The 25,633-nt window shown below is 52.1% G+C and overlaps 7 protein-coding genes across 7 annotated transcripts; 5 read left to right on the top strand and 2 right to left on the bottom strand.

Annotated features, from left to right (window-relative positions):
- Positions 1–322: 322 nt before the first annotated feature.
- On the top strand, positions 323–4,967 carry Z520_11114 (uncharacterized protein; the record flags this gene model as incomplete). The annotated part of the gene is made up of 2 exons (XM_016781603.1): positions 323–667; positions 729–4,967. 2 exons carry the CDS (start codon positions 323–325, stop codon positions 4,965–4,967), a joined length of 4,584 nt encoding a protein of 1,527 aa, XP_016627381.1.
- A 618-nt stretch (positions 4,968–5,585) lies between these two features.
- Z520_11113 (uncharacterized protein) lies at positions 5,586–6,062 on the top strand (the record flags this gene model as incomplete). The annotated part of the gene is made up of 1 exon (XM_016781602.1): positions 5,586–6,062. One exon carries the CDS (start codon positions 5,586–5,588, stop codon positions 6,060–6,062), a length of 477 nt encoding a protein of 158 aa, XP_016627380.1.
- A 573-nt stretch (positions 6,063–6,635) lies between these two features.
- On the top strand, positions 6,636–9,866 carry Z520_11112 (uncharacterized protein; the record flags this gene model as incomplete). Its single annotated transcript, XM_016781601.1, has 2 exons — positions 6,636–9,566; positions 9,633–9,866. The coding sequence occupies 2 exons, from the start codon at positions 6,636–6,638 to the stop codon at positions 9,864–9,866; spliced, it is 3,165 nt and encodes a 1,054-aa protein (XP_016627379.1).
- Positions 9,867–10,266: 400 nt separating this feature from the next.
- Positions 10,267–16,017, bottom strand: Z520_11111 (uncharacterized protein; the record flags this gene model as incomplete). The annotated part of the gene is made up of 1 exon (XM_016781600.1): positions 10,267–16,017. One exon carries the CDS (start codon positions 16,015–16,017, stop codon positions 10,267–10,269), a length of 5,751 nt encoding a protein of 1,916 aa, XP_016627378.1.
- Positions 16,018–16,309: 292 nt separating this feature from the next.
- Z520_11110 (uncharacterized protein) lies at positions 16,310–19,339 on the bottom strand (the record flags this gene model as incomplete). The annotated part of the gene is made up of 1 exon (XM_016781599.1): positions 16,310–19,339. One exon carries the CDS (start codon positions 19,337–19,339, stop codon positions 16,310–16,312), a length of 3,030 nt encoding a protein of 1,009 aa, XP_016627377.1.
- Positions 19,340–20,213: 874 nt separating this feature from the next.
- On the top strand, positions 20,214–22,778 carry Z520_11109 (uncharacterized protein; the record flags this gene model as incomplete). The annotated part of the gene is made up of 2 exons (XM_016781598.1): positions 20,214–22,065; positions 22,114–22,778. 2 exons carry the CDS (start codon positions 20,214–20,216, stop codon positions 22,776–22,778), a joined length of 2,517 nt encoding a protein of 838 aa, XP_016627376.1.
- A 1,166-nt stretch (positions 22,779–23,944) lies between these two features.
- On the top strand, positions 23,945–25,615 carry Z520_11108 (uncharacterized protein; the record flags this gene model as incomplete). The annotated part of the gene is made up of 1 exon (XM_016781597.1): positions 23,945–25,615. The coding sequence occupies one exon, from the start codon at positions 23,945–23,947 to the stop codon at positions 25,613–25,615; it is 1,671 nt and encodes a 556-aa protein (XP_016627375.1).
- Positions 25,616–25,633: the final 18 nt, after the last annotated feature.

Raw genomic sequence — 25,633 nt, 5'->3', positions numbered from 1 at the left:
ATGATATTATCTATGAAGGTGACAGACGCGTCTCAACTGCGGACGCGTTTTCGAAATCTCCAACCATTTCAGCCTCTGCCATCATCACCCGCTTCAAGAGAACTTCCCTAGGTCTTAACCAACGCCTCCTTCAACTACCTACTCACTACTTCCTCAGTCACTGCAGTCAGCCACCCCAGAGCAGCGGATCAGTCATTCGGAACTCTTCATCGCCTACAACCACTATTCTCTCCCTCTCGGCGCACTCCAATCCATCAGTCGTATCTCGGTCGCCCCTCTCTCCCAAACATGACGGTCGACTCGTGACACCCCTCTTTGCAACATGCCCACACGGCTTCGCAATGCCGCCGCCGAAGAGGCTGCGCATCCTCCTCATCGATATGATATACCCGGCCTTCAGTTCGATGAAGTTCTGACATGGCGCGCCGGCAAACCTATCGCTGTGGGAGATCTTCTCACGCGACTTCAGAAGCTTGCCGGCCAGCTGCGCGACTATGACCTTGACCAAGTCGACTCGCGTGCTTTTACACCACTTGCGCTCGACCTCGCAAATCCAAATCTCCTCGGCCACAAGGACAAGGGTGTGAGAGCATGGACTGTCTCCTGCATTGTAGATGTTCTCAAGATCTGTGCCCCGGATGCCCCGTTCGTCGAGGCGCAATTAAAGGTGAGCAAGGCACTTCCCAATATCATATACCTGAAGGCATCACCCCTGACAAGAGCCATAGGACGTATTCACGGTCATCATCAACTCTATTCTACCTGCGCTCGCTGATCCAACCAATGCATACAACGCGCAACATGTCTACATTCTCATTTCCCTCGCCGAGTCGCAAAGCATCTTGCTCGTAACTGATATTCCTAACAACGAAAACTTGATCACATCTCTCTTCACCACCGCGTTCGATATTGTCGCCGGCTCTGGAAATAATACTTCGGGGGTGGAGGTTTCAAAGAGCGTGGAGTACCATCTAAAGAACCTTCTGGCTGCAGTTGTTGATGAGGTTGTCCTCCCTCAGGAGGTAACGGACGTTATCATTTCCCAGTTTATGCGCGTGGACGCCCGCAATGTGCAGGACCATGGAGCCAAAGGCAAGAAACGGGATCCCCAGGACACCAAGCAGGGCACGCTGCTCCTCAAAGACTATCCTCCAGCATACAACATGGCCAAGTCTCTCTGTACCACCTGTCCCGAGAAGATGACTGCCCACATCACCCAATATTTTGGAACTGTGATTGTCGACAGTGCTAGCGGTCTCACTCAGCCTCCCCACAAACGTACTGCCTCGGATGCTGACGGCGACGATGAGGAAAGAGAGGGTCTGGCAGATTTGCGAAAAGCCCATCGTTTACTTCGAGAGTTGTGGCGTGCGTGCCCAGATGTCCTCCTGAATGTCATTCCTCAGATTGAGGCCGAGTTCTCTGCTGATTCCACGTCCCTCCGTCGGCTGGCCACCGAAACCATCGGAGATATTACTGCCGGGATTGGCATTGCTGGGCTGTCTCCATCAGTACCTCTCGATCCTGCTGCGTATCCTCTGCCATCTATCGACCGCCCAGAAGAGATCCCTGCGCAGACAAATCCCCTTCTAACTCCGGCCTCTCCCAAACCATTCATGGCGGTCCACGCCGCGGCATATCAGTCCTTCCTCGGCCGTCGGAACGATAAGTCATATGCTGTTCGTGAAGCATGGGCTAATGCCGCTGCTCGAATCTTGCGCACGTCGGCTGGAGGGATCGGGTTGAATCCGCAAGAGCTCGAGGACTTGCTTGCCGGCTTTGCTCAGATGCTTCGCGATCCAGAAGAGCGTGTGCGCCTAGCGGCTATTCAGTCCATTTACACCTTTCACTATGCGAGCATGATCAACATTCTGGGCGCAGATGGCGGCCTGGCGAAGCAGCAGACTGTGTTTTCTTCGTTGGCTGAACGCGCTATTGACCGAAAGCATCACGTCAGAGAGGCAGCGATCGAATTGCTCGGTCGGATTTGGGGAGTAGCCTCGAGCGATATCGAGTCAGGCAATGAGGTGGTCAAGAGCATTTTTGGAGACATCCCAAACCGCATATTTGGCGCTTATTTCACCAACGACCCGCATGTTCACGCCGTGATTGACAAGGTTCTGTATGAAAGTCTATTGCCGCTTTCTTTTCCACCATCGAAAATCCAGGTATCACGCACAGAGAGCCAGAAACAGCGAGGCAGAGATAAGGAGGGTGGTTCACCAGAAGAATCGGTGTTCGATCCTGATGCTGTCAGAGCGCGTCGCATTCTAGCACTCGTCCAAAGCTTGGATACAAGACCGCGCGCGGTATTTTTCAGCCTCCAAAATCGACAGGTGCAAATGGGCAAAGGTATGAGGATGTTCCTGGAGACCTGTGAGAAGTACAATGGAGGCGTTCTGGAAGACGACACATCAGAGGCAGCGCTCGAGGAGCATCTCACCCGCATGATCGAGCAGCTCTCAAAAAGCTTCCCTGAACCACCCGAGTTTTCGGCTGATCTCTGGAAATTCGCGAAGCAACACAATCGTCGATGGTATCAATTGATACGATTCGCCACCGGTCCTGAGCATGATTATCGCACAGTCACCAAGGCCATCAAGGAGCTCATCAAACGCATACGCGAGACTTCTGGGGGAGTACAATCACTCGTTGATACGATTCAACCGCTCTTATACCGGTGTGCTTTGCTTGCCTATAACCGAAGTCATGTGCCAGCGATCATGGCTATATCGCGGACCGATGAGGGCGGTTTGGGTGAGGTAGCTCACGAGGTTCTGAAAGAGATCTCTGCTCGAAATCCGGAAGTGCTCAAGTACCACATCCAGGCGCTGTGCAAAGAGCTCGAGGACGAGGCACCATCAGCTACCAAACCTGAGCAAGACGGTGTGCCTGACACCCTGAAGGCATGTGCCGCATTTGCTCGAAAATATCCTTCAGAAATGCCCAAAGAGCGCAAGTTCCTGACTGCGTTAGCACAATTTGCTTTGTTCTCGAAATCGCCACGGGCAGCGAAACACGCCGTGTCCATCATCATGATGGCGGCAGACAAGAAGGAAATGTATGCAAAAGACCTGCTGTCAAAGGCGCTGGCAGGTGTCGAGTCTGACGATCCTCATTTCCTTGCCCGCTTGGCTACTATAGCGCAGGTCTGTCTTCTCGCGCCCAACGCGGCAGGCGTCGACTCGGATGCCATTGGCAAGCTTGCGCTCTCAGGGATTTTGCTGAAAAACAAGTCGCCTAGTAAGATGAATGATCCGAATGCGTGGGATGATAGCCCAGATGAAGAGACAAGAGCCAAAGAATTGGCACTGAGAATCCTCGTCAATCGCTGCCGCGCCCAGGACGAAACTGCGGAAACCGACGAAAGCGCGGCATTAGCCAAACAGACATTCAAGCATCTCATTGTTTTGATCAAGAATGAAGGAGAAATAACGCCTTCGAACGATACGCCACCCGCACAGAAGAACCGGCTCAGACTCACCGCTGCACATCTGATATTGAAGCTCTGCAGCCACAAAAGAAAGTTTGAAGACTTGATTGACCCTCAGGCGTTCAATTCAATCGTGATGATCATAATACATCCTCCTAATCCGGTGCGGGCTGGATTTGTAAACTCTCTGAAGAAGTATCTAGGTCTCAACCGCCTGGCTCACCGGTGGTTCACGGCCCTCTTCCTCCTAGCTTTTGAGCCAGACCTGGAGCTGCGGGCGTCAACCATTACGTGGATTCGAGCGCGGGTGCAATTCTTTGCTAGGCAGCGGCTTCAAGCAAGTTCGACGGAAAAGAAAATGCATCAGAACGTAATGGAGTCAACATTTTCACGTCTGCTCAGTTTACTAGCCCATCATCCGGATTTTCCGATCGAGGATAGCGACGAATTTGACGGAGATTTGCTCGATTTCGCCAAATATATCGTCTTCTACCTTTGGGCAGTTGCCACGGAAGACAACCTCTCGTTGATATTCCACATTGCACAACGTGTAAAGGGTGCCAGAGACAGTGTCGTTGGTACGGACGATGCAAGTAAGCGATTGTACATTTTGAGCGATCTGTCGCAGGCGGTCATCCGGAATTACGCAGACACCATGCCAGCGCGTGCAAAGGGGGTCAACTTACTACAGACATGGCCCGGCAAAGTCAGCCTCCCTCGGAATTTGTTCAAAGCACTTCCTAGTCACGAAGCCGCGCAGGAAATTGCTGAGAGGAATTATTTACCGGAGGATGTTGCTGTTGGACTGGAGAAGATGATTCGGACGTATATTAAGGAGTTGAAGAATGCGGGCCACCCAGCTAAGCGCGCAACGATCGCCGAGAGGAAGCGGAAGAGCGACGCGGCGATGCTGAACGACGAAGACGATGGCGGTGAGGGGCGAAAGAAAGCGCTGAAGAAGCAGAAGAAAAGCACTCTTGCCATCCGCAAAACACCCAAACCGGGGCGCAAGAGCTCTGAACTTGCCAGTAGTCCGACCTTGCCATCACGGAAGAGCACTCGGGGTTCCCACGTGGTGTCATATGCAGAGTCTGATACAGAGGACGGGGATATGGAGATGGAAGACACAGATTCCCGGACCGGTAGTCCACCGGCTCGAAGAAAGAGCAAGAGAACGAAACGAGAGCTGGACGAAGACCAGGATCAGCAAGCAGATGATGGTGACAACCACGACGATGAGGAAAGGCGCGAGGGCGACGAAGAGCGGGACAACGCCGAGATGGAAGTTCACGAGAGAGACCCGGACGCGGAAGTTCATGTCCACGAAGATGAAGATGCCACCGCTATTAGCGCAAACGAGGTTGAGATGGCAGCAACAGAGGACATATCCCCACCACTGAAGGAAAAGAAGAACACGGTCGGTGGAAAAGTGCGGCAAGGCAAGAAAGTCGCGGCTAAGAAGACCGCGACACCCAAGCAACAGACAGAACCGGAAGTACGGACGACCCGGCAGACGAGGAGCACGAAGACGTGAGTTACGGGAACGAGCTGGCGGCATTTCATCAACGGGAACATACCGAGTATCTTGTAGGGGCCTCGTGTAGCATTTTCGGGGAGGTTCGTGTGCTGCATCGAGCATGGAAGATGGGCTAAGCATACCACGAACATGGATGATACGGATGACTGTACTGGAGCTATGAAAAGTCTACAAGTACAAGTAATTTAGCGGATGATGATACCAGACACCGACATACCCCCGACATAGGCAGCGCAGTGTTCGAAACTACGTACCCAAGGTACCTAGGTAACAATCTACTGTGGCTTTCAATAGCGGAGGATGGGCGTCTGATAACAAGCACGGACACGCCGGACCAAACTTCGGCCCACTGCCATCTTCATCAACGGACATGGCCCTCTCCTCATGTTTCACAATATACGAGCCTTGAGCCATTCCACATCTGGACCAACAACATCTCCTGCGTCGGTTTCTTTCGTCAATCAGGCATCAATGACGGGCCCTACTTAACATGTGTCGGCCTCCTCCTGCCATGCTTCGTTTCCCAGAACTGGCCCCCTTTACAGGTGTTTATCTGAGCGACCCAAGCAGGGCATTCTCATTCTTCCAGCTGGAAACCCTCACAGCCTAACCATCATGCCGGCACTGTCGTCAATCGTTATCGACGCCCCTCCCCAAGATGTCTGGAATGTCCTCGTTGACTTGCAGAGCTGGCCGGACTGGAACACCTGGTTTTTGTCCATGCGTGCCCACTCAACCCCCCTCGAACTTGGTACGCTCGTCACTTTTACAAATCGCATGTCTGATACCGCGAAACCGGGGGTTTACACAACACGCATCACCACTTGGAAGCCCGAAGCAACCGAGTTTGCGTGGAAGGGTGGCCCAATGCCCCAATGGCTGGGATGGATTGTGAGGGGCTACCATTGGTTCAGACTTGTGGCGCAAGACGATGGGAGGACGACTCTTTTCGATCACGGTGAAGACGTGGAGGGCTTACTGAGTGTGTTGGTCCCCGACAGTATGGTGCAAGATTTGGTCAAGCAGTTGGAAAAGTTCAATAGCGAATTGAAGAGACGGGTTGAAGAAGGACCAAAAGCCACCGCGACTTGAGAGGAAGAGGAAAGAGGAGGGACCGAAGTGACACGGAAAGAGACGTCTGCTGCTTTTTTCAAGGTGAAAATGCTTCCACTGCTCCAAGTGATGTTCATTCCTACTGACTGAGACAAGTTCAAAGTGATTCCTTTTGTATATTTACATTCCTGGCGATCTGGTGCACTTGATACACTTTGCCTTTTCAATACCCTATAGCCGTTCAACCTCACAACGACTGCTTATATCCTTTAGCACTCCAAAAGTCTCCATGGACGGCTTTGTTTTATATCCTCGTACATCAAGCATCTCAGGTGTCTCAACATGCTTTACAAACGAAATAACAAGCGTTTGTCTTGTGAATCTCGCAAACCAAATCAAAATTGGCTGGAACGGGTATTATACAGATACCCATGCCTTCTCTCATGGAACTACCTGGTGTTGCCATTGTTGCAGCAAACAATTTGATGTTGTTTGGTTCAAGCAACCGCCCTTGTTCGTCTTGCTGAAGTGTGTTAGGTCAAGCCTTTTATCAGAGCTATATGTCACCTTCTCCCTCTTGTGGCTATCCTTCTCATCACTCAAGTCAACAAGATGTCTCAACACCACCGAAACTGGCCCAGACGCCCCACTCGAAATGAAAATGCTGGCCGGGGACAATCGATACCCCGGACGAATCCACCCTTCGGTCCTGGTGATAGTCGATCAGACAACCCCGCTTCGAGTCATCAATCTAATGCCAGCCGGGCGAATACTTGGGAACGTGGTAGACGAGGATCCTCACAATCATCTCAGCGCTCGAGACATTCGCACCCAGGTCCTAGTCCGAGAGGTGGTCGTTCTGATACACAAAACGTCGACATTCCAGGGAAACAGCTGTTGGCCAACCATTTCGCCATTGAACTAGGCGACTACCGCCAAATCTATTCTTATGACTTGAAGATCAGCAGATTGGTGGATAACCAAAGCCAAACACCTGGGTCTGGAAGTGCCGATGCTGGTGACCAGAAGCCGCGCAAAATTGCAAGACAGAAGAAGAAACGACTTATCCACCTCCTCCTCGAGCGGCTCAAGTCGGAAAAGAGTCTTCCGGGTCCTGTTGCTACTGATTACTTGAAGCTGTTCATCACGACGAAACAACTAAATGAAGATGCCACCTCACGCGAAATCAATTTCTACGACGAATACTCGGTTGATCCAGGCAGTGGTCTTGTCCCAGGCTGTGACCGCTACCGAGTGGACTTCGAGAGGCCGAAAGTGATCTCTTTGGACAATCTTTTTGCGCACTATCGTCGATCGCCACAATCTCAGACAGCTGTCGCACAGCAATCGAATGAAGCTCCCACTGATGCAATCAACGCGCTAAACATCATCTTCAGCTATTTGCCTTACCAAAAATGCTTTTCAAAGGATCACCAAGCGAACCTTCCCTTGATGACTACGGTAAAAGGGCAGACGTTCTACGGCATTGCTCAACCTCCTCCTTCAGAACTCGTGTCAACAGAAACCGGAAAAATGCTTGACAACAGCGGTGGCCTCTACAGCATTCCAGGGTTTTCGAGAAGCGTCCGAGGCTCATTCGGCTCGTCGGGGCACGTGGATCTCAACATCTACATCAAGACAGGCTGCTTTTGGCAGCATGGGAGTGCCCAAGATATGATTCAGGCCTGGATCACTCAGAATAGCCAGAAAGGAGGCCCTAACCTGCATGCTCTTCAAGATTTCTTGCGCCGAACACCGGTAAGATTGACGTTCGAGGAGTCAGGACTTGATCGATTCTCTGTGATCAAAGGTCTTGCGCGCGTCGACCAACATCCAAGCGCCGACATCTGCCAGATGCAACGTTTCGACCAACAACATCCTGGCGGCTCAGTGAAAGACTACTTCTCCACGAACTACAATTGGCAGATGAATCGTGATGTGTACGTTGTCAAGATTGGGAAACTGTCACAGAAAGGATACATGACGGTCCCAGCTGACCGGCTTCAAGTCCTACCCGGGCGGATCAAACCGAGCGAGATACCCCAGCGTTCGACTCGATACCCAGATGCAAACTATAAGATGATTGTCAACGACGGTAGACGCACGTTCTATCCGACCGACCGTGCCGAAGGTGGAGAGGGAGCGGCAGCTTTTCGCCTGAAAATTGATTCCAAGATGGCCGCAGTCCCTGTGACGGTTTTGGCTAGGCCGAATCTTATGTACAAAGCTCGGGGGAACCGGGGGCATGACAAATACATCGATGGAGCGTTCATCAACGCTGGTCAATGGAATGTCCGAGATGCAGCCTTTGTCAGACCAGCTTCCGGCAAGAAGTGGTCCTGCGTTGAGCTCACCGCGAAGAACCAGCGATCGAAATGCTCAGAACAGGGATTCAAGCATTTTGTGGACAACCTGGAGAAAGCATTTCCACAATACGGCATGGAGGGATTCGTGTGGTCGCCATTCAACCTCCAGGGCCGTTACACCGACGACGACCTGTTTCCGACGTCGAAGACGGCCTCGAGTTTCCTAAAGCGGGACTCTGCCATCGAAAAGCTGCTCAAAGCTGTCAAAGAGAAGGGAGTTCAACTTGTCGTGCTGCTTCTCCCGTCCCATGACCTGGAACTCTACGGTTCCATCAAACGAGCCGGTGACCAAAGTGTCGGAATATCCACCGTTTGCCATGTGCTTCGACACGATAACAGGGTAAAGGCACTTTTGCCCAAAAGCCTTCCGCTGCGTGACAACGGGACCAACGACGACTTTCTAGCAAATTTATGCATGAAAATCAACTTGAAATCTGGTGAGACCACCGTCAATCAAGCCTTGCGCGACAATCCAAAGATTCTATCACCCAAAACGATGATCCTCGGCATTGACGTGGCACATGGAGGCGGACCAAGAAAACACTGCCCCAGCGTTGCAGCCGTGGTTGGCAGCATCAATGCAGAGTTCTCGCAATGGCCGGCAAGTCTGTTGGCGAATCCATGTTCTACGAGGGATGATGAGGAAAAGGAGGCAAACGAGAAGATATTGGATCTAGACGTTGCTGTGTACCAGCGACTTCTGGACTATTACGATCGGAACCATGGCAAAGATTCAGAAGGGCGAAAGGACAACGGCATTCCGGAGCAGATTATCGTTTACCGAGACGGGGTATCCGAGTCCCAATTCGAAATGTGCAAAAACTACGAGTATGGCAAGATCGGCCAAGCCCTGAGCAAGCTCTTCCAACAAAAGGCTTTGCCTGTCGAGCTTTTGCCCAAAGTCACCCTTATCTGTGCCATCAAGCGACACCACACTCGTCTATTCCCGGATCCCGATGGCCAGGACGAAAGTATCTTGTTGAACCCGAATGGTGGTAAGAGCCCCGCCAACAAAAACCCACTGCCAGGCTGTGTGGTGATGGACCGCATCACATACGGAGAGGGCAACGACTTTTTCCTCGTCGGCCAGAAGGCCATTCAGGGCACAGCCAGACCGGTGCATTACAACGTCCTGCAAAATCCACACAACTACGACATCCAGGACATTGCCAGGATGGTGAGTTTGGTTGCCGCCCCCCTCTCTGATCGAACAATTGCTAACAACTGGTTTGTCTGAACCCAGACATACCATCTGTGCTATCTCTTCGGCCGCTCGCGCACTTCGGTCGGACCATGCACGCCCGTCTACTACGCCGACCTGGTGGCCGACCGCGCGAGGTGTTTTGTCCGCCAGTTCTACAATCCTCCGCACGACGACGACAACCCGGTCCGACCATTTGATGACAGCGAACTGCCCGCGTTTAGGCGCTGCCTCCAACTTCACCCCGACATTGAAAAGACCATGTTCTACATTTGAACACACGCTGAGGTTCTGGGGGGGTCTTTGCTGTGATTTTTGTCGTTTGCAGTGATCGACGGACATGTTCCTGGCACTCGGGGTATTGTCGTCGACATTACGTGGCGTTTTTCGGTCCCCCCTCCCACCCATTTTTTCCTTTGCCAAACACATTGCTGGAACTTGTTTTCCTATTCTTTCTCCTTGATCGGTTTTGGGGCTTTTAGTATTCTTGGGGAATGGAAAGTACCTGGCTATGGCTACCTTTAGGCAGATGGATAGATTACTGGATACTTGATAAACTTCGTGCTGGCCTTTTTGTTCTCAAATTGCATTGCTTCGCCTGTACAGTACATACATCAACAACAATCATTCATTCTCCACTGTGTCTCTCTCTCAGCTTGTCTGTCCGTCTGTCTGTCTAGAATTCAAAAACATCCTCCCCGACCCTCTCCCTGACCATGACGACCCAGTCCCTCACGCTATCCTCGACATTCTCATCATCATCCTCGAGCATCTCATTAACGTAAATCATAGTCTCGCCGGCGCCACCGACCGCGACGCCACCCGCACCAGCCTCTGCCGCCGCCGCCGCGGACTGCCCGCCGCCCAAGACGACGTTCTGCAACCACTCGTCCCCGACATGTTGCGACTGTGTCAGTGCGATCTGCGCGCGAATACTGGCCAGGCGCACGCCCGCAAAGGGACTCCGGCGCAGTTGACACAGCTGGTGGTTCAAAGCGTGGTGGTGCGAGGGCACGTCTTGGACGGCGGTCGCGAGGGAGATGATGCATGCCATCACACTGTCCAGAACCGTGGTGTGGAGAGATGAAGGTGAGGGTTTGGATTTGTGTCTGTGTTTGTTGCTCTTGGGTATGCTGGATTTGGATCGGTGGGGGGACGAGGCGAGGAGACCGAATTGTCCGACGAGGAGATCCGCTAAGGGCTGGAAATGCGAAGGAGAAGTGAAGAATCCGTCGGCGTCGTGGGTTGCGATTGTCGTTATTAGAGACAGGGTTGATTTGTACAGCTCTAGCCCACTGTCAGAGGACAGGTCAAGGTTGTGGCCACCGGCGTTTCGGTCTGCGTCTGCCGAGTTGGAGGTCGACTTTGTTGCAGGGACACTATTGTTGGCCGCGGACTGCAAAACGTCGTTGACCGACGGGAGGAGGTAGCTCGCGTAGCTCGTCACGATACTCTTCAGCGTGGCAAAGAAGTGCGTGGCGAAGAGGTAGAAGCTGGTTTGTCGCGCCATCTGCAAGTCCCCTTTGGTAGAAGAGGAAGCCTCAAGAGGACTTGTTTTGGTTGCCCACTCGACCCATCCCTCAAAGATGGGTCGGAAGGTCGTGTCGTTGAGTTTGTAGATGAACACGATCCCCAACTCGTGCAACCTCTTTTCCACATTCTCAACGTCCGATGCAACACGCGCCGCTTGATCTGCACGGTTGTCTCTCTTGTCTTGACTGAGCCGCCGCAGGTCCAAGACCTTCAATATGAAAGCCGAGATCTCATCCGCGGTACCCACGACGGTGGATTTCTTGTTCCGCTCAATCGCCTGCGAAAGCATATCCAGATACTCGGCGATCGCTTCTCCGTCGATCTTGAGCTTGTCGCCTGAGAACGAGGCCACCACGGTCAATTTCCAGGCGCTGTTCAAGCTGCTCACGACCACTCCCAGATCCAATCGCTGCGCCATGAGGCTCAGCATCTCAAGTCGGGCCTCCTTGCGCGACGCGGCCTCGTCTGGTCCCGCGATGCACGAACGGTAGGACAGAGCGAGGATTTCAGCCACACTTTCGTCATCGATCATGTAAGGGGTGTGCGTGACAAAGGAGGAAAGGAGTGTGAAGCCAGCGTCGTGAAGTTCCACGCCCGTGCGCCCTTCTTCCCTGGTGGTACTGTTTCCGGGCCCCTGTCGCGGCGTCAAGAACGACTTTAGGAGATGCAACACTTTAGGGAGAGCTTGCACCACGATCGGGACTGCCCCTTCCTTGAGCACCTCTGTCGTACTGGCAAGGCAGAGCAGAGACATAATCCTTGTCCTTTCATTCTGGGAATCCAGCCCGGAGTCGCTCGCGATCAAGGCGGAGGATGCGCTGATGACGTCTTCGGGTTTCTTTCGTCCGTAGACCTCAATTATGCGATCGAGACATGCAATCGCCGCATGCCTGAAAGCCTCGTCATTCGTGGTGCGGATAATGTGCTGGAGGGTAGGGAGAAAGTTAATCGCCTCGGCCTGTGTCCTGGTATCCCTTGAGCTTGGAGCACTATGTTGCAGTTGTGTCGCAAGAACTCTGAGCGCCAGGGGTTGAAGTTCCCGCTGACCACCTTCTCCGGACTGGACCATGTCGTGCAGTAGATTGGGCATGAGCTTGAGTAGGTCGGCGAGCGAAGGTAGTTCAAGGAGCGAGCTCAAACACTTCCTCGTCGACGGAGTCAAATTGCTGTGGCCGTCGGACTTCTGGGATCTGAGCATGCTCAGGATACGGGTGATGCAGACTTTGAACTCGGCCCAGAAGGTCTTATTTTCGGCTTCGTCGGATTTTGAAAGTCTCTGCACCTGCGTCTTCAGACTCTTTGGCTCGAGGAGCTTCGAAGCCACTTCAAGGAGGATCAGTGCTTCTTGCTCTCCCTTCTCATTCGAGCTCGTCCGGCTGATGTCTAGTAGTGGAACGGCGTCGTGGGGATCCTCAGAGAAGATGTCAATACTTAACCCGATAAGTTTTCTAAAAGTCAGCAGCTGAGTCGATGCCGGAAGGTCAGCCATCAAGCTGGCAAAGAACGAAGACATATCCTCTGGATGCCGCCTCGACGCAAGAAGGGCAATGACTGCAAACGCGAAGTCGTCCGCACCAAGTCTGCTGAGCAGCCGCTGGTAAAATGCGGCTCTCCGATATTGGGGGACGTGGTCGTATGCCGTGACGAAGCTGGAGAGCAAGCTTGAAGTCGAATGAACAAGCTTTTTGGCGTCTTGCTTTTTCAACGTGGCAACCAGAGGAGGGATTATTTCGTCGATAGCTCGATTCGTCACGTAAATTGAGCGCTCGTCGTCCTTGGATAATATGCTTTTACCCATGAATGTGAAGATGGGCATAATGCTGTGCAATATCCGATCTGGAGCCAAAGACGCCAGCGAGGAAGAGAGAAGCAGGGCAGTGCTTTGGACCTGTGGGTTTTCCGAGGATCGAACACAATCGGTGACCAGATCGGTACGAATGCTTGAGAAGTCGATGGTAGGCCTTTGTGACAGTCTTGCGTTGTCAACGATGGCTAATATGCTGCTGAGGCAGAGGTTGAGAAGGTAAGGAGATTCGGACGTGCCCTTGTCCTTGAGCCGTCGGAGGATGATCAACATCTCGAACAAGCCTCCCAGCAGTTGTGGGTGGTTTTGCGGTTTGGAATCTTCGACGAGCTCCAGCGCAAGCGTCAATCTTGCCTCGCTGATATCCAACTCAATTGCCAGATCCGTTGGTATGCTTTCACGCCCATGGCTGACACGACGTCTTTTTCTGGGTGGGACATCTCTTTGCATCTCGGCGAGACCGGCAAATGAGTGGTCGAGTATCGCAGCGAGAATCTCGGTCGAGAGGTTGACCGTGTGTAGAACGCGGCGACTTCCAGCAGCTTGAACTGTCACTCTAGAGAAGGACATGTCAAATAAGCGCAGAGCAGCCGAGATCTGTGAATCGTTATGCATATCCTTCCAGATAGCAGCAATTCTATCGAAAAAGGCGTTGACAAGAGCAGTGCGCGGCTGGACTTTATCTTCGACCAGCATTGTAAGAATATGCTCAACCGCCTCCTTGTCCCGTGCATTTACCAGGCGAACCATCACAGCATCAATTTGATCCAAGACAAGTCCCTCTGATGAGGCGGCATCTGCAGCATCATCTTCTTTCAGTGGGGCCCAGGCCTCGAGAATGGGCAGCAGGGTTTTACTGGTGCTTGAGGTACCAAGTTTGTGGACGTCGACGAGCAGGTCGAGGATACCTATCTTGACTCGTAGCAAAGGACAACCTAGCGCACAGCCAGTCAAAAGATCATAGAGCGCATGCTTCATGCTCTTCTTAAGTTCAACGTCGCCAGCTTTTGCTGAGGGCGTTCGGTCATGCCTGTCAAAGGCAGTTTGAAGAACTCTGCGTATGTAGGAGGGATCCAAGATGCATTCTTCCAAATAAGGCAAGTAGGCTTGAGCAAGAATCTTCGCTGCTTGTGTGGACAATAAGGGTTTGACGTTTCGCATACCAAATGCATCGTACACTGTTTGGACCGGGTCTTGATCACTGCTCCCTTCTTTTGAGACAACCTTATGAATAGTCACTGTACAGGCGACGGCTGCTCGCCGTACGGGCTGGCTATTGTCCGAAAGCAGGACAGTGATGTAAGGAATCAGCGCCTCCGAATGGTCCAGTAATCCTTTTTCGATGACTTCTGAGAAAATTTGAAGAGAAGCACTGCGATGAGCGGGGGGGAAAGGTCCCAGGGCCACTCTCAATAGGAAGCTGGTATGCAAATTAGAATTCTTTCCTTCTTGCTTGTGCCACAGTGGAAGTTGTTCAAATCGTTCCAAGAGCCGCCGGTCCTTGTGGCATAGAGCGAAAGTTCGCGCAAGTCGGTCGAACAGCAGGGAGCGATTCCCAACAATGAGGAACGACGACTCAATAGTCTCGGAAGGCAAGGATGCAAGCATCGCCTCGGCCCCCTCTGAGCTCTGCATTGACTCGTCGTCGGGAAGGTCAAGTTCCATAGGCGTGTGTTCAATGAGTGGTCGCTCGGAGTGTTGGATGGTCTGCTGCAGAAGATCTTCTACCTCCGACTGAGAGCGGCCGGCTAAAGATATCGCCTGAGGCAAAGACGCCGAGAACTTGGAAGAACTAGCCAACGTCTGGAGCAAGCGTACTAGCCGTGTCCAACAAGTCGACTCGGGTGGAAATGCGGCATCTGTCGAAGAAAGCTTTCGAAGCAAAATGGCAATGAGCCGACTTTTTGTTGATGATGCGAAGTGGTCTTCAGCAGTGTCAAATATACGTTCGACGAACTGCACTCTTTTGTGTACGTTCTTTTCCTTCAACCCGGAGAGCCCTGAGCTGATCATGGCCTCGAACAACGACGCCAAGGGTACCAGCTTCAGTAGTTCGGATAGCCGCCACCCTAAATCGTCGGTGCCGATGAATATGTCTAGAACATCTCTTGGAACTCTCATGTCGGTCTTCTTTGTGACCAGAATAGCTAAACATGCCAAAGCTGACCTAGAAATAGATGCTTCGTCGGCGACGAATGGCGCAATCGACTTCATCAAGGAGTCAATGACATGGTCTTCGACATCTGCGCTGCCGGCCAACACGAGGACAATCGTGAAACAAGTGAGCGTAAGTTCTGGGATGTCTTTGATTTCAAACGCTTCATTGAGCAGCGGTAGAATCTTCATCAAAGCATCTTCCGTCCGCTGTCTCTGCACTTCCTTTCTCCCATTTCTGACCTGGCTCAATCTTCCAGTAATGGCTTCGACCACAACGCTGCCCCAGAACCGTAAGAGCTGTGAGTGAGCGGCACCTTCCTGGCACGCATTTAAGGTGTAGTCGTTGAAGAAGGAGAAAAACACTTCGTTGTGAGTGGCGCTGTAAATGACAGTATGTCGAGGAACAATGGCTGCTTCTCTGTGATATGGCGCCAGAAATTTCCACCCATTGACAAGCTTGTCGATGGGAATGATGCTCAATATAATCCGAAACACTGATGTTTCATGGTACGGTAAAAATGTGGCGAGAAGAAAATCCGTGTTGTAGACATGGACGCGAAATCTTCGCACGAGCCATTCCACTGCTTTCAAGCCAGGGCGAAGGACCACCTTAGATCCAAGGAGGCTAAGGCAGCGATCCAACACGAGCCCCAGCGCTTCATTTTGTGGCTTGCTGAGTTGCTCTCTGTCCTGCGTCTTGGACTGGGCACTGAAGAGGTTGTGTTCGAATTCGTACAGTCTATCGTCCAGCAGGCAAAGCTCTTGGAAACCTTCCACGCATATTTGATATATCGTCTCCCAATCTTGCTTGACGGCAACACTACGGTCGAAAATGAGAGAATCGGCATGTGCATCTCGTCGGGCCCGAAGATCGAGTTCGCTCGTAGAGTTCGCGGCTATGGTGCGCAGCTGCGCAGCGAAGGTGGAGGTCATTGCGGCTGCCGCAAAAGGAGGGTAAAGTGGTTAAAAGGTGATTCCATGGGCAAGAGTCCAAAAGCGACCAGCTGCAAAGATATCTTCACAGTCGTTAGAGCTTGGTTGTTGAAAACTTCGCTGTTAATCCAGCGGCGGCATGCGACACAAAAAAAAAGTTGGAGGCAGTCGGACATTGCGGGGATAAAAACTACGCCAAGTGAATTCAGTTTTTTCAGCCTTGCAGCCTGCAGCCTTGTCCCCTGTACCTACTATTCTTGTTTCCATGTACCCAGGTACTGAAGCAAAAGGACTACAGAAATGTATCTGTTATGTCAAGACGCACCCGTATACCTCTATCTAGCATGGTCTCGTAGACCTGTCGGAGTTTGGCATTGCCAATTGCGTTTCTCAGCGCTGGCTGCGTAAATCCCAGCATGCATAGTTCTTTCGACCATGGGCAGGCCCGTAGCGACGCATACAAGGATTGCGTCGCCATTGCTGCTTGTCCTTGAGCTTTCTCTTCAAGCCTCATGGATTCTTTTCCCCTTAGGTCCGAAGTGTCATGGAACTTGATCAATGATGTTTCCCAGAGAACGTATGTTTTCCATATTTGAAGACTGTCGTGCCCAGAAGATCCCAGCTGAGTCACACGTTTGAAAGCCGAGCGAATGCTGTGGTTTGTGCTCCCGCTGTACGACGGTCTGTTGAGCTCGAGCATCAACTCATACACGCATGGAACAACACTCTGTTCGATTTGCACATCTCCATGTCCATCTTCTTTGGAGTCGACCTGCCGCAGCCGGTCAAAAAGTCCGGCTTTCTGAAGGAAATAATAATGTAGCAGCGAGAGGTTGAGGTTGTCGGGAAACGTTTCTTTCGAGTCTTTCAGAACGGAGAGGAGTTCGCGCGGTCTAAAACTCCTTCCGAACGTCACGGAATGAGCGTAGATGAAGCGAGCTCGGTGCTCGTGAACAGCTTCGAGCACTGAAGAAGATACTGTCGACAGACCCGTTAAAGATATGAGAGATGCATGGTATATCTGCAGGGCCACTTCAAGCGACAGGTCAGCATTGAGGTACCTATGAAATGCAAGGACGTCGATCAGCGCCGGTAATTGCTCTGCTGGCTTCTGAGAGCGGCCCTGGTCGATGTGCGTCTTGATGTATTGCTCGACCTTGATCTGCATGGCAGCAGACGGTTCATTAATGGTTTCGATCTCTTTTCGAAGCCGAACTAAGTCCACCTGCTCCTCTGTCATCAGACTTAGGAGAACCCTAGCGTGATGAAATTGTTTTCGACACATGTACGAATATGCCCAGTCCCGCCACAGAAGGAATGAGTCCATTTGCACATCTTGGCTGAGCGAATATCGCATCGACAGTGCAGTTGACCAAACCCTTTCAGCGGCTTCGAGGTTGCCCAGCTGGCACTCAAGCAGGGCATACGTATTATAGAGTTTCAGGCTGTCAGCTTTGCGCTTAAGAAATGACCTCGTCTGTTTTCTGGCTGATTTCAAATCAATTCCAGCTTCCAATGCAATCGCGTATTCCATATGTACCTCACTTGGTTCTTCGTCAGAAGCCAGTCTCGCGAGCTGGGATATGGCTCGGCGAACAAAGCCGAGAGAAGAACCCACGACGCTTGCCGGGGAAGGCAGGAGACCGCTATTTGTCTGAGAGCTCAAATGACGAGCAGCCAGAAAGACTTCCCGAAAGCGCATCTGCAACCCAAAATTGCTCTCCCCAAGACCGTCCGGTACCACAGCGACGTCGGAGGCAGACGAATGGCTATGAACGAAAGGGTCTCGTTCCCAAACCCTGGACTCGGGTAATGATGATAGAGGCGAAAGGCCTGCGAACAACAAGAAGGCGTCCTGCAGTAGCCACGAGCCCTCTTCTGTGGTTGGCGAGAAGAGAAAGTCTTTAACATCCGAGAAGAGAAGAACGCGGTAAGGATCGTCCTGGTCAACTTCATCTAGAGCTCTTGCAGGTAATCCGGCGGTCTTTTCAAGGTCATTTTCAGCAGCAGCCCAGGCTTCGAAATCCATATGCTGCACTTGGAATGTTTTGTCACTTCTGGCCTCGACTTCACTGTTTGCATTTGATCGCCACCCCGCCGAACCTTCCTCCCCTATTCGCGCAACCTCGCTCCCCCAGAATTGCTTGAAGGATGGTATGAGCTCTGCGGGAGCGATGTCTCGGGGTCGGAAGTAATTGAATTCGAGGAGCGCTTGCCAAATCCCAACCGCGTGTTCGGTATACCCGGCTTGCCACACAAACAAGGTCAAGCGTAAAAGAATGTATATGCAGCTAGTGTCTCTCCTGTGGTCTGCTGACGCACTCTCAGCCTTTTGGAGCCATTGCTTGTAGATCCCCAAACAAGGTTCAAAGCTGAATTTGACGTGATTGGTTTGGACGAAGTTCAGGTAAAGCCGCCAAATGTCGAACGAGGCATCCTCTCCGAGGAAAGTACGCCATCTGGATGCCTGCTTATCTGCATCCCAAACCGTCATCCCCTCTCGCATGAGACCCAGGATCAAAGTATTTCGACCTTCGCGAGCTTTGACGCACGATAACGCTTGCTCATACAGCGAGATCTTGAGATCGACAACAGTCCTTGACGAGGAAGGACCGGAGCTGCGGGAGCGGCGCTCCTCGCCGAAGAGGATGGGTTGATACTCAATCAAAGTTAGCCATGCCGACACGTCCTCGGGCCGGGTTTCCGTGGCTCTCAAGAGATCCATATGACGCTGATGGACGGGGTTCCTTTTGAACTCATCAAAAGCGTCCTTGGGCTGTGCAAGCGCCTGGCTGTCTGTGTCTGACTCATCACTGTCGCTGTCTTCCAAGGTTGCGTGCTCCGATCCGGCCAATATCCGTCTCCTCTTCCTTGGATGCCCATATTCGAAGCTCAGAAAGTCCTGGCGCAGGTCTGAGTCGAGACTCACTCCGGACTGAACATTCTCCGCCGCTTGGTCGTCTTCGGGAAGCTTCTCGAGGAGAGACTGTCTGCGGGACCTCCGTGTGGAATCAATATCGACATTTTCGACGTCAAGGCGAGACTCTGATCGAGAAACTATTCGATAATTCGGACCGAGACCGAGTAAACCACCATGACCGACTGGTCGATAGCGCGGTACAGCATGCCGATCCAGTGACCCATATGTCAGGTTTTGCGGATCGCCTTTGCGGTCTTCGACGAACAAAGAGGGCTCGCGGACTTCTCGACCATGAGAAAGGAGTTCCACAGACTCCTCTCGAGTGTCAAGGCGGGCCAAAGGGCGGGATATGCCGCGAGGAATCTTCCGGTATTGAGAGGGATGGTGGTGTGAGGAAGGCATCATACGCCAAAGTCTAACTTAAGAGGAGAGAATAGAATAGAATAGGTATCCATCTATCCATCAACCTTAGACTATTGTCTCCATGCCAAGAATTGGATGGCCTCGACCATCTCGGGTCACGTGGAGGGTCTCAGTGTCGTTGTAGAGAGCAGGATACCTAGGTGCCGTTAAAAAGGCGGTGGCGGGTATTGACATTCACCTAATATTGTATACTTCCTGTGCTGACTTATCGTTCAATAGATGCGATATCCGGCCGAAAGAGGATTCTGAAGGGTCTTTAAAGGCATCCCAAGCCTTCCGGGCAAGTGGGCTCATGCAAGCACTATTGGGGTTTTCGGTTATCGAGGGGCAGCTGGGGCGGCCAGTATGCCAACCACCCACTTATTGGCACTTAAGCATCAAGGTTCACGCCTAAAGCCCGCCAATCCCGGCGGCAGGAATTTTCCCTTGGGGCCTCTAGCGTACGTCACTGTGGCCTTTCAGGACCTCGGGGTGCGTCTGTTGGCCCGGATGGCTTCCCCCCGTAGCTCCCTGGCACCCACTGGCACCTGTCTGGGCCATTTCGCGCGATCAATTGCGATCTCGAGCACCTCACCTCAAAAATGCTAATCTGCATACAGTGACCGCATACAGTGGGTTGATATACCTCGCTCTGTGCCTGGTCCATTTTATAACCTGCCTCAGTCGTCCACAATCTGGGACCTTATGTTTTCGGCTCACTCCTTACGACTTTCGAGGAATCTCCCCCTTGTGACGAACCATGTTCGACGGTACTTGCCACTAGTCGTGGGCCTCGAATAAACCTGACACTTCCCATTCACCCTCACCCTCGCCACGACGGATTCCTTGCGCGCGACGCGAGACCTGTCCTCCCATGGACGTGGCAACTTCCAAGCGACCGGCGCCTTCTGCCCTCGATGACCATGGCCCTCCTGCGAAGAGGCTCAAGGCCCTGCCCGAAGAGCCTGCGCAATACAGCGATGCCGTCCGCAAAAAGCTGGCGTCGACGTCGCGGACAGGACAGGCCTGCGACCGATGTAAAGAGAGGAAGATGAAATGTGACACAGACCCAGTGGCATGTCAGCCTTGTCGTCAGAAGGGTTTGCGGTGCTACACCACCGACCGTGTGACAGGGCAAGCACGAGAAAGAGGAGAGTCGCATCGCGCCGAGAATGAGCTGCTGTTTTTGAGGGAGCAATTGGCCGGCTACCAGCGCAGATATGGCTCTTTGCAGCGATCAGACTCTTCCGGGAATATACCTACAGCGACTCCCAGGAGTTCAATCTCTCAGTCCACAACGTATTCTGTGTCTCCTACGTCATCAAGACCTGACGCGAAATACGTCGGCTGGCCTTCACCGGGCCACTGCGACCCTCTATGTTGTGGCCCGGTCAACGGTACTTTGGTGGATATCATGGATGGCGTCGTTGATATTGCAGACTGGGAATGTGAAATGATGGAAGACTATCCCACTGAGCTGATGGGTAAATTCAACCTCTCGAGGACGTCGATTGTCAATACGATTTGTGGATATCAACGTGTGGAAGACCCCAAGTTACCACCGAAGGAAGAAGCTCTACGAGATGCCAATCATTTTCTGGTCATCATGTCGCAATACGTTCCGATTGTCCACAGGCCCAGCTTTATGGACCTCGTTAACAGATTCTATGATCAGGCGAACACGTTAACAGTTGCTGAGCGGGTCCAGGTGTTGATTGTTTTCAGCATAATCGCCCATCAAACGGCGGTGAGAAATCATCTCCATTCTGCCGAGAAGTTCGAGGATTCCCACCGTTACCTCCACTACGCTTTGGGCTACTACCGCGAACTCCTTCATGACCGGTCGCTTGCGTCTATGCAGGCAATGGCGCTGATCATTGTCCACTTTCGAAATCTGCCCAAACCTGGTGTATCTTGGACCTATTGCCATCAGGTCCTGGTACGAGCTATCGAGTTGGAGTACCACCGCGACCCGGATAAGATTCAACTTCCGGAAGGCGAGAACGATCCACTATCAAAGGAACTTCGGATTAGAGTCTTTCACTCAATACTGGGTATCTGTGTGACGACGGGTTGCCGTGTTGGCTTACCAGCACCGTGGCAATTCCAGCATATTGACGTCCCCTTACCAAGGGCCATCAAGGACTCCGAGATATCCAAGGACGGGTTTGCTGCGGAGTTGTCAGGCCAATGCGAGTTCTGGCCTTGTCTACATCTGGCAAAATTGCTGCCCCTCCTCACCGAATTATACAACAACATCATAGCCGTGAGGAAGCCCGCAGTGGAATATCTCCAATGTGTGGAGGCGCTCAACACGAAAATAAACGCCTGGCGACAAGACTGGGACGAGTCGACTAAAAACGAGCCAAAACATGTCAATCTAAGTGTCGCAACCCTTCTCTTCGAGACTTGGGCTGCTGAGTATCAGCTAAATTTACACCATCCAGTGTGTTGTACGAGTGATGATCCTGAGGTGATTGAACGACATCTGGACATCTGCCATAAATCCGCCAAACGTCTCTTGCAAAGTTTCCACCGACTGTCGAGCAGATATAAAGGCGTCGATTTCACATGGCATTCCACATTGGCATACGCAACTGGATTCGGCATCACCCTGTATGTGTACAAGAGGAAAAAAGGGCCAGTCACCGTTGAGCAATTCGAGGCAATGCGGAATGAACTAAAAGGTTGGACATCGTTGATGGCGTATGCAGACCTTGTGCTGAGTAAGTCGATGCTTGTCCTTACAACTCCCTGTTACTAACTCTGTTCAGGGACCGGCAACCACCTGCAGAGACAATTCCAGCCTCGTGTGCAAGCTCTCGAGGATGAATGTCGAAGACTGTTGATTGAGCAGCCCGTGAAGAGCAATAGCGCCCAAAGCCCATTGAGCCCAGCCAACCTTCCCAACGCTGGAGGCTCAATGAATGTTGAACAGTCAAATACGCTTCTGTTCCGAGAGCACTCCAGCCCGAACACAACGATGCACCGAAACAGCCTTCCGCAACCAATGTACATGCCTTCCCAAGGGATAGCTCAAAGCCACCCAACTTCTCCATTGACCCATCAACAGTCTCAACGGCAATGGTCTGGCACATTTTCTTTTCTTTCCCAACCTTTACCACCGGGACATGGCCACGAACAGGTGTCAGGTGTCACATCACCTATATTTACAGCTTTTGCTCAGTCCCCGATTAGTGGACTTTCTACGTCAGCGTCCATGCCGGCCATTCCCACATCCTTGGCTTCCCTGCTTAATGACTCGGGAAATCTTTACATGAGTTATCCCACGCCACCGCAGAATCACAACAGCCTTGGAGGAGGAGGGCTTAGCAGGGGTGCCGATCCACAGATGGCCTTTTCACCAAATCATTACTTTGACGGTCCAGGGCCGATGGGCTGGCCGCTGATTAGTATGCCACCAGGCCACCAGTCATGATGGAGATATTACCGAAATCAGTCCCCAATTACAGCCTCTTACGACAAGGGACAATGGATGTACCGACATATCCCGGCACGAGGACTTTTCTCATGATGGGTTTGAAATTTTTGATCAGATTAGATGGTCTCGCTTGCTTGATACTGTCGACAGAAGATAGCCACGAAGGAATGATCTGTGTGCTCGGTCGATTCGGTCGTCACGAAAGGGTCGTGCGACGAGAAGATACCTCGTAAAACATTCGGCGTACCGACGCCAACCCTGTTCAATCCTGCGCGACACTTATCTCGTGGCTGCCAATATTGCTCTAGGCTAGAATCTATGGCAAGGGCCGTATTTTCATGTGGATTCTATCTTGCTATGTGCAACTCCCTCAGTAGCTCCTTCAGAGTAGGCAAGAGGTAAGAGTGGCACCCTCCCACTCACTCAGTCTCAGGTCATCGAATACCTAGGTACCAACTCGTTCGAAGGTGTCAGTTGATGCTGATACGTCCTGGCCTTCGGGAAACCTTGGTGAAGAAACCGCCGAAAGCCGAAACGTGGGCTTGCTGCAGGCCCGTTGCGGATCCCCCTCAATGAGCTGAACCAGCCTTATGACCCTTAACCAGAGAAAGCCTACGTGGCTGATATCAGACCTTTGTCAGCGCTGGAAACAGGGTCGTATATCCGATTGCAGGCGCCCAGGCCGATCAGTGTGTTTCTCTCGTGAGAGTCTCTAAGTGCGATTTGACGAAGCCCCCCAGACTTAATACCAGCACACCTAACCTTTCCGGTGGCAAGCGGCAGAGTTATGTAAAGGACACACTGTTTGCGAAGGCGTGCCTGCGCTCCCCCTTGTCGACACATTTCATGGAAGCGACTTCATAGTCCCTGAACCAGCGCCCAACCAGGGCATGGGAAGCCCAGCTGCTCCGCCAGCGCCAACCGAACAGTACACCATTTCGCGAGGTGCAGATCACTTACTAACTCGGCCCCTCCGAAGTAGAGCTGAGCTACACACGGCGTGTGCACAGCCTTATATACGGCGGCTATCCCTGGCAAGTTGTGGAGGATCTCCAATGATTAGGAGACACCTCTATTTTGTATCCGACTTGGACATTAAGGGCGACTGAGGTCTGCCGTCTATCAGCAACTCCCAGACCAATGAATCTGCTGCTACTGCCAGCATGGTGCTCTTTCTCCGTTCAGACATCAAGTTTTTGCCCCCAACGAAACAAGACAGACCTGTTCGGGAACAAGAGCTTGAGGGCGCAGAGATAAAGGCACACGCGGCCAGAATCTCTCACCAAAAAAGGAGATGGGCAAAATTGCAACAGCAGCTGCTACAAAAGGCAGAGCTACACGAGCAGAGCGCAGTACGGGTTCATAGCGGGCAACAACCCAACCGCCGGGTTCAACCACATTACCGCGAGATCATCTTTGTCTTGCATGGATCATCTGATCCGTTCCATGCATGTCCTGTCAAAATCACACCAGAAGTCAACCGTATCATCACATATTCACGAGATGTCATGCTTCCGAACATCTTCAGCCCGCCATTTTTCCGACGACTTACCGTGGGAGGACCCAAGATAGTCAACTATGAGAACTCGAAGAGGGTCATGGGAGGGTCCAGCTTTCTTGACAGTCTGAAGGGTTTCAGAGACATGAATGAGGGTGCTGCTCTTGCATGGTTGTGTGGCCACATTCCTGGCATAGTGCGGCTCAATTCTGCCCAAAATACACAGCAGCTTTCAACAGCGAGGCTCAAAATGCGAGCCAAAAGTCTCAGATTGTTGCGCGAAAATCTCGCTGAGCATGCACAACTCTCACCCGAGTCGTTGGCTGCACTCAGACTACACATTCGCTGTCTGTTTGAGACGGAGTGCATGGCGGGGGACACGATGGCAGCCAAAGCTCATGCGGATATCCTTTTGCGCCTCCCTGATCCTACAACCGACGAAAGGGAGCGTATTCATCATAAATTGATCATGATGTTCGATGCTACCGAATTGGCGTGCAAGAAGCTGGAAAGGACGGTTATACCTTTCGGGAACTGGACTGCAAAAGTGCACGAAAGGCTATGGGACCTGGCCAGTCCATATGTACCGATCCCTCCTATTGATGTCCACAACGCTCATCCCTGTGTGGAGGTGCCTGCGCATCGTGATGCAATGGTCACATTGAGATATTGCTTGTGGATCGCCGAAACGCCCTTGCCATTCGAAACTGCTCAAGAGAAGCTCAAGGCAGATTTGATCTTTGCCTGGATGGCGACCAAGACCTTTCACGATCTAGGAAATTTGATCAACTTGTACATGGATATAATGGAAGAGAAGATTTCCTTTCGCTCTGAGGGCCACCGGCTAACGCAGGCATGCATGGTCCTCACACTGATATATGAAAGCCGCAAATGTGTGCATGAAGCGATCATCGAGAATGGAGCCGACGTTCGTGAAGCTTCTCATGTTATAATGCCTCGATTGGCGCAAGACATGGCGGCGGCCATGGAGATCCTGAGTCCAGTCGAGAGTGTTTACTATCAAGAAGCATACCTGTGGATGCTCTATGCCGGTGCACTGCACGAGCAACGCCAGAAAGGCAAGATGCAACGGGCCGATTCCAACATAAAACTGGAGCCGATAGAGGAAGCGTGGTTCACCACGACGCTCGCCAAGCACGCCGACTTGATGAAAGTCACCGCTTGGGCGGCGGCCAAACCCATCCTGCGGCGATTCCTGTATGATGAGCATTTGGGTCCAGACGGGCACCTGTGGTTCGAGGAAGTTGTGCGTGTCCCAGAGCCTATCAAGAATGAAGACGACAATCAGCAACGAAAACAGATGGCTATACGCTGAAACGTTGTGCTGATTCGG

The sequence above is a fragment of the Fonsecaea multimorphosa genome, assembly GCF_000836435.1.
Source record: "Fonsecaea multimorphosa CBS 102226 unplaced genomic scaffold supercont1.35, whole genome shotgun sequence".
In the NCBI taxonomy this organism is placed as follows: Eukaryota; Fungi; Ascomycota; class Eurotiomycetes; order Chaetothyriales; family Herpotrichiellaceae; genus Fonsecaea; species Fonsecaea multimorphosa.
The sequence above is the reverse complement of the archived record's forward strand: the minus strand, read 5'-3'. Positions and strand labels throughout refer to the sequence as shown.